Consider the following 8038-nt stretch of genomic DNA (forward strand, 5'->3'; position numbering starts at 1 on the left):
CACGCTGCAGCTTTAAACCCCACCACTTTATTATCTTAGAAATCCCTATAATAATCTAGGAGCTATTTAATGTGCTCTATGCATTTTAATCTCACATGATATCAAAATGAAAGTCATTTGGGACTTTAATTGTCCATAATTAATACACAAGGTGTGTTGCTGATATTTACAGCATTGCATATTTTAAATAAATACATACATTTCATATTCTTAAAAATATGTCTGCTTTCAGCTATATTGTAATGTGTAGTAGTTAGAAATAATGTATTTATATACTGCTTATAAAGGCTAAACAGTGGGTTAAAATACATTTTTATTATATGGCTTCATTTCTCTGCACAGTTTCCATCCATCACACATGATGAGGATGCTGTGCTGCAGCTTTATACCCTCCACGCTTTCTGTATTGTCTTTCACTCTCAAATCTAATGTTTCTTCTTGGCTAGATGACATTTTCTGCGGTCAAGAGCAAACTGCAGGGTCTTGGGAAAAGAGAAATCAAGATATAATTTCCCCACTCATTGACCTCCATTTTCCACAGTGGTGAGCTGGAGGTCTGGGGACGATTAGAGGCTTCAACTGAGGCTCCATCCTGCCACTACTTATTAAGTCAGGATGTACACTACATGTGTGTATGAAGTGATGAAGGCTTTCCATTCGTGCGTGTGGCATTTCTAAGCTTATTTGCAGGACCTGTTGATGGGCTGTCAGATCTCAGAGTTCATGGTGGAGGATTTGTTAAAATGATTAACTTGTTTGAATTATTGCTCAAGCACGAGTGAGGGTCAAATCTTCTACATTATCCTGAAATGTCAAATATTTACATGTATTTATGCTGCCACCTGCTGTTTAAACATGTTAGTTACAACAGTTCAACTGTGGGTGAATGCACATTGTTTAAAAAATAACGTTTATTATCACAATCTTTAACAGAATATGTGGGGTGAATATTTTTTTGTCTCTGTCCATACCATGAAAGCCCACACTGCCACTAGGGGGGAAAAAAATCATCACTTACATTTTTTATTATTGTTTTGTCATAATTATAAGACAATAATTATGATTAGGTAAAGCCTCAATATTTGGATTTACAATCTCAAAATGATGATAGCTGCTCATAGATTATGGATATTATAAAAATAATAGGAGAGGAAAAACACTTCATAATGTAAAAATTTAGATGGTGGATATTTATTAATATTGTTATCAAGTAGTTAGTTATTGTTTCTCAATGAGATATGAGAAAGAATTTCATAATGAAAAAGTTAGGTGGTGGATTCTTAACCTAAAATTATTAGAAACTTATATTATAGTTATTAGTAATGTTTCAGATACTCATATTTATGAAAAACCTTTATAATTATCAGATTGGTTCATATAATTGTGATAAAAGAAACCACTAGGTGATGGATTTTTAACTAACTTTGTACCTCATACTTAATACTTAATAATTTATTAATAATAAATATAGAAATATATTATATCACATCATAATTGAGATATATAAAACTGTAATAAATAATAAAAAGCAGATATTTAACTTACATCAAATTTCATATTTATGATCAAGTATATCATATTTATGATCAAGTATATCATATTTACAAATATGATTAAGTATATCATAAATATACAAAATCTCTCAAAATGATGACATATCACTCATGATTATAATAACTTTCTTAAAACTGTGAGATACTAATTATGGAGGAAAAACTATTATTATAATTATGTAATATGGTAGAAGTGAGCTTCCATCTCAAAGATAGTTGAGTTTGACTCAGCAAAATATGAAACAAATTTTATTAAAGAATTATGTACAATAATAAAAAAACAAATCTCTGAAATATTATTCAATGCTCGCACCGAAAAGCAAAAACAAACCGCTACAAAGTGAATCTCTGTGGAGTAAATTTGGCCATAACGTTCCATCACAAGCTACAAAAAGTCGACTGTCGGTAGACGGGGCGGGTTTGTCCGAGTGAAAAGCATCATCTGTTATTTCCAGACTCCATAAGACCAACATGCTGTTAATCAAACCAAGGCTCTAATGGTGTAACTGGCACAGCACTGGTCTGTGGGGATCCTGAGCAGAGCACCGGTCGCTGGTCGCATGAGTCATTATCAACAGAAAACACAGTGGAACAAACACTGTGCTTTCTGTTTTTCATACTGGGGATTACATCCATTTACAGCACTCAATATTTCAAAGTAAAATGATCAGGGAACATGAAAGATGTTTATACTGTAAAGCAGCGATACTCAACTTATGCCACAGGCCAGAGAGTGTGCTAGATAGGTTTTTTTATTTTGTACTTTGAATGTAAATAAGGTGCCATAGTGCATATAAAAGCTTAAATATGCTATTCATTATGTCCCTAAAAGGAGCAGTTTATGTTCATGAATCATTCCAACATTTGAGTGATTGCATGATGAAAGAGGTCCAAGTAGGTTTAATGTTGTTTAAAATCTTTCAAATGTAACCACAGCATTTACAACTAAAATGCAGTTGCAACTATTAAATGCAGGAAAATATCTGATTTATCTGTCATACAGGCAAGTTAATTAGTTTTTAAGATTATTTTTTGGGCATTTGTAGGCCTTTTTTTGACAGGACAGCTGAAGACATGAAAGGGGAGAGAGGGGGGGCATGACAGGCAGCAAAGGGCCGCAGGTCAAAGTCAAACCCGGGCCCAGAGTAAACCTCCGTCAACGAGTAAACCTCTATATATGGGCGCCCGCTCTACCAACTGAGCTATCCGGGCGCCCCCAAGTTAATTAGGTAATAAGTTAAGTTAATAATCAGTTACGGGTTTGGTATTAATGCTTGTTATTAACTGGCCCCTGGCGTCCTATCATTTTGCAAAAGTGGCCCCCGAGCAAAGCAAGTTGAGTGTCCCTGATGTAGTTTAGTTAGTGGAAATACAGCTGGAGCTTGAGTCAATGGAGCTTTTTGACAACAAGTGCTTAAACTGGATCAGACGTCTCTTTCAGGAGTATTTTTATGTTGCAGAACACACAGAAGTAACTGGCCAAGAAGGTAAACATAGCTGACAATGTGCAGAAAGAAGGACCCACTGTTTAGTTCATCAGCTGCAGCTCAGCTTCTCTAACTTCACAGTCATACAGTAAGGCAACGTGTGTTAGACAGGAGACGTGTGCTTTCGTATCATTCCCCCACATTGTGCGGCCTTGCTGAATTTCAGGTAAAGCAAAGAATTACACACATCCTCTGCGCTTTAAACAGCAGTTCCGTTCAGGGCCGCGTACTTTAAGCCTGTGAGGTTGTTTCTGCTGGACGAGCTGACGTCTTGAGGCGAGGTGCCAACTTCAAACACTTCGTGGATGGCTTTTCGAAAACAATGAAAGTTGTACTCTATCAAACCTGCAAAGAGAACAAATGAATCCTTTAAAGCATTTCATTTTAAAAGTTCTGAAGAAAATAGTTGTGTGATTGGATTCTTATACTACAACACTGTACACGCGCTGTCTTTCTGACACTTTTAAGTTGGCAGCTTCACACTTCCATCTCACATTTAGGACGTCCTGTATAATAAAACCACTGTCTAATGCCAATTTAACTGTTTATAAAATCTAAAACTAATCACCTTTCCTCTCAAAGCTCTCTTCTCTGAGGATGCAGACGAGAGCGAGGAACTTTGTGACCTCTTTCAAATAAAGCACTGTAGTGTTGTTGAGCTTGATGATAGCCAAAGACTCCTTGTCATAGGCAGAGCCACTGCCATCCTCTATTAGCCTGTCAAGAAGGAGAATGAAAGAAAGTCACCTTTAAACATTTAAACTAAAGGATACGTTTATTGCCAACACTAAGAATAAATGTAATTCTCCTCACCCGTAAATGCAGGAGACATCAATGACAACATCGATCATATCACAGCAGAGTTCATAGGACTGCATGTCCACAGGAGAGCTGTCTGTGGCGATGTAAATCTTGCTAACAACATCAAACAGGAAGGCTTTCTCGATCCCAGAATGCTGTAAAACATGAAGGATGTTAATGAGAGACGGTACAAATAGGACACACAATTAAATGTAACAAAAGTGAACGTACAGATATGAAAATGTTCAAAAGATTCTCCAACGTTGGTAACTGAGGAATGAGCTTCTGGACGACTTTACTGAAGGCCTCAAATATGGAGTGGTCGTAGATACTGGTTAGGTAGAAGCTGGGGAAGGAAAGTAGAGGAAAGTAAAGACACTGCAAAAATACAGTGTCAGCAAACAAGTCTCGGCTTGAACAGTACATTACTAATGATGTCTTCTCACTGTAAGGACGAAATAATAAACCAATCTAACTGTTCCATTAGAAAAAAAAGAGAGCTAGTGTTTATGCAAGTAATGCTTTGATAAAAGGAGACGATAAGGCTGGCGTTGCTCTATACATTTTCTTAACTGTCAATAAATCCAATGAAAAGACAAAAACAAACAATTACTCAATTTAAACATTACTCAAACAGTAATAAATATCCCTCGTATTGCCAGACCTTCCTCCACAGCGCTGCGGAGGAGGGTCTGGCTAGTCCACACAGTATTCTGCGATGGGAGAGAAACGTGCTCTGGTTTTTTGGCTTTCTTTAAACCTATCACAATCGTCTTGGGCGCCACCATGCACCACATGGAGCAACGGCGCCTCTGCAAAATAGCCTCAGGAAGGAACGCGTACGTTCAAAAGTTGTTTTAGTCCTGCAACAGAAAACTCAGGTTGGACAGTTAGTCTAGCTAGCTGTCTGGATTTACCCTGCAGATATCTGAGGGGCAGTTAACCATAGTCCTCATGAATCCACCGGAGTTTAGAATGCCAACACAAAGAAAGCGGAAGGTAACGGACACCCGGCCGAAATGAAAGACAGCCGGTGGAATTTCCAGCGGCACCTGAACAATCCCGGAAGCGGAACGTCGTGGATACAGACTACACAGTGATTGAATTAAAAACTCAGTGTCTGACCTTACCAATAAACATCCTACAAAAAGATAGAATAAACAACTCCAGGAATAGCTCAATTTGTTAGATGTATGAGTTATACAATTATGGGGTTAATTTTAAAGCCGCATTAACAATTTCTTTGACCACTTGAGGGAAGCAGGACAAGCTAAAAAAACAACATCGACATATAAACTTAGAAAGTTGTTACTGCGAACATGTTTGCAAACAGTTGCCTATTCACACATAAGAAAGGGAAACGGCAGAGTTTGGTGATAAGTCTTGCAGCTAAAATATCTAACCTGTGCAGACGTGTCAAACACTCACCTGAGGTGAAGCTTCTCCAGGCTGGCATCTGCCAGATCATCGTTGGCCCTCTGATGAATGTCCCTTTGCGTTTCTATTTTGTGGTCATCTGACAGACCGTCTACTTTATGGATGAACACCTCAAAGTTGATGTCTGGATTCACTTTGTAGGCCTTGGATACGGTGAGATGTAACCGCCCGAGAGCCTCGACGTAGTCATCCTAACAACAGGAAAAAGTGACGTGTTCATTCATCTCACACAGGAAGCCTTTAAAACCCCACAATGTTCTTCTTCAGTTTAAACTAATGTCATCCTACCTGAGCATCGATGACAAAGATTAACGCGCCTGTTCCCTTGAAGATCATCTCGCTGTCAAATGTGGGGTCGAAGAAGTCCACCTGGCCAGGAAAGTCCCAGATCTGGAAGTTGACAAAGGAGGTGCTGGAGATGTCGTCCTTGTAGATTTTGTTGGTGCTCTCGAGGAACAGCGTCTCATTGGGTGACATCTTGTGGAATACAACCTGGTCAGAGGTGGAGAAGGTTTATTGTCTCTGTCCACTGTTGTTCCTTTCAATGTCTTCTCTGATTCACAGTCTTCACATTCTCTTAGTCTACATTTTGCCTAAAACATTGTAACTTATTATTACCCTTTATATTATATTTTGTACTCTATTAACTTCATATTGTCATTCTGTCTCTATTAATCTACTGCTACTTCTGTCTACTCTGTATAACACCAATTTCATGTCTGTCCATCCTTTGTTTACCGAAGTTTCTCCCATTTCTTTCCTGTTAAAGGATGTCTTTGAAGGGAGTTTTTCCTTATCTGAATAAATGTTAAAAAGGAGAGAGAGTGTCGTATATTGTACAGACTATTTCTCAACCAATTTTCCAGAGAATCTGTCACAAAATCTGTCATATGTCACAATAGCAGCTCAAAGAAAACATGTCGGCCAGCTCGCCGCTCCCGTAAGTTCCCCCCACTATAAGACTTTTTTAGGCCGATACAGATGTTGCATTTGAGAGTTTAAAAAAATCTGATAGTCATATATTCAAGTCGTCTTTTTTTTTTTTCTTTTTTACATAAACATTAATATGTGTTTTATTTATATTTACTAATTTAAATATGATTATACATGTATGCATAATTCATCCATACAATTTTGTCACTCTAATAGACAAAGACATTCTGTGTAAACTAATAACATTGTTTTCTGAATTGGCATAGTTATTAAGTAACTTCAATATTAAAAATCCAAATAGAAAATAGTATGTGAACCCCCTCACAAATAACCTTTAAAAGGCTACTACAAGTCAGAGCTTCCCATCAATGAGTTGAAATTGTAGTTAGTGATTAGTTATGCCTTGTTCTGTACAAAACACATGAAAAATATTGGTTATTGACACTCATCTCTTCACAAGCTCATGTGAACCATGCCTCATTCACATGTGCTTTCAGAGTAGGAAACATTTGGTTGAGGTCCTCTGTAAGGTTGTGCTAGTTATTAAAACCAAGGGTTTACCTTCTTTTTCTAATCTGACTTTCAATGATCAAGCATATCATTCAATAAATACACCAAAACATGCAATTGTTTTTATGTTACTATTTCAGGCAGATGTAGCTTTTCCATAATTGTGACTTTGAAGAATATTACACCACATTTTCTAAACTAAATTATGCAAAAACGAAGGGAACTCCAAAGGGTTTAATTACTACTTCTTGGCACTGTATTTCCCAGTCTTGTAATAAATTAGTGTGTTTTAAGACAACTTTGGGGTGGTGAAGTCAATATTAAATGATCAAAATCAGAAGGGAAAGGCGTATTGGAGAAAAGTACTCAACATTGGCAACTGTGTTGGGATAATGCAATAAAAGGGAGACATTTACACTCAATCCAAAAAGGAGTAGGAGCAAGTAACTTAACTGGACACAGCAACCTAAACAGCACACATCACATTATAGGGAAGCATCCAACTGTTTTTTGTGATCATTGTGTTGCAGGAAATACTGTATGTAACAGAGAGAAAGGACATGTTGGAAGAAGTGAAACTATTAAGGATAACAGGAGCAGGAGTAAATAACATACTGGAGTGTGGTGAAAGTGGACAAAGCAGAAGATGCTTGGTCAGCTGCCTAATGAGAACAGGACCGATGAGGAAAATCTAACATTGGAGGAGTTACCAAACACCAGAAGATGGCAGTGGTGCAATATTAAGGATGCAAGCTGCAGTTAAAACTAAAAGAAGAAAAACTTTGTGGTGGTGGTGTGTGTAGGCAGAGACGGTTTAGGTAAATTACCTTCTGAATAGATGACTTGCCACTCCGCCTCAGTCCCATCAGCAGTATCCTCGGTTTGTCCGCAGATGTGGAGGTCTCCTCATCCATGTCTGGCTCTTCCACCCCGTAGCCAAAACTTTTGGGAAACGACCCCACAACATCGTAACTTCCCGTTAACGAGGGTTCCTCATACATAGACATCCTGTACTTAACTACCCCGGCGGCCTGCTCTCTCGCTCTCTCGCTCTCTCGCTCTCTATTTATTTAATTGGCTAAATAATCCGTACAGGGATTTGTGTTGATAGTCACAACGAGCTAGCATGGCGAGCTAATTAGCTAGAACTGCAGCTGTAAGCGCGGTGTTTATATGTTAAAATGCCACTTCAGACCTTCACGTATCCACACGGGGTTTAAGATAATTTACCAAGAGTTTAAACAACCATAATATCGTCACAGATTTGATTAATTCAAACTAATCTGACAGGATTACTGAAAACAAAAGAAGCTAGTC

At 37.9% G+C, this 8038-nt stretch overlaps 1 protein-coding gene across 1 annotated transcript; it reads right to left on the reverse strand.

Annotated features, from left to right (window-relative positions):
- Positions 1–1789: 1789 nt before the first annotated feature.
- rragcb (Ras-related GTP binding Cb) lies at positions 1790–7743 on the reverse strand. The gene is made up of 7 exons (XM_078267370.1): positions 7549–7743; positions 5567–5770; positions 5270–5469; positions 4073–4187; positions 3854–3996; positions 3609–3757; positions 1790–3385 (listed from the first exon to the last, which is right to left on the reverse strand). Exons 1-7 carry the CDS (start codon positions 7726–7728, stop codon positions 3240–3242), a joined length of 1137 nt encoding a protein of 378 aa, XP_078123496.1. The 5' UTR covers positions 7729–7743; the 3' UTR covers positions 1790–3239.
- Positions 7744–8038: the final 295 nt, after the last annotated feature.

This window comes from Sander vitreus, chromosome 14, assembly GCF_031162955.1.
Source record: "Sander vitreus isolate 19-12246 chromosome 14, sanVit1, whole genome shotgun sequence".
NCBI lineage: Eukaryota > Metazoa > Chordata > Actinopteri > Perciformes > Percidae > Sander > Sander vitreus.

Coding starts and splice junctions, on each gene's coding strand:
- rragcb (XM_078267370.1), bottom strand. CDS start 7,728: ATGTCTATGTATGAGGAACCCTCGTTAACGGGAAGTTACGATGTTGTG. Junction 4,188..5,269: donor CTGGAGAAGCTTCACCTCAG/GTGAGTGTTTGA, acceptor TTCCTTCCCCAG/CTTCTACCTAACCAGTATCT. Junction 3,386..3,608: donor AGAGAGCTTTGAGAGGAAAG/GTGATTAGTTTT, acceptor TTCTCTTTGCAG/GTTTGATAGAGTACAACTTT.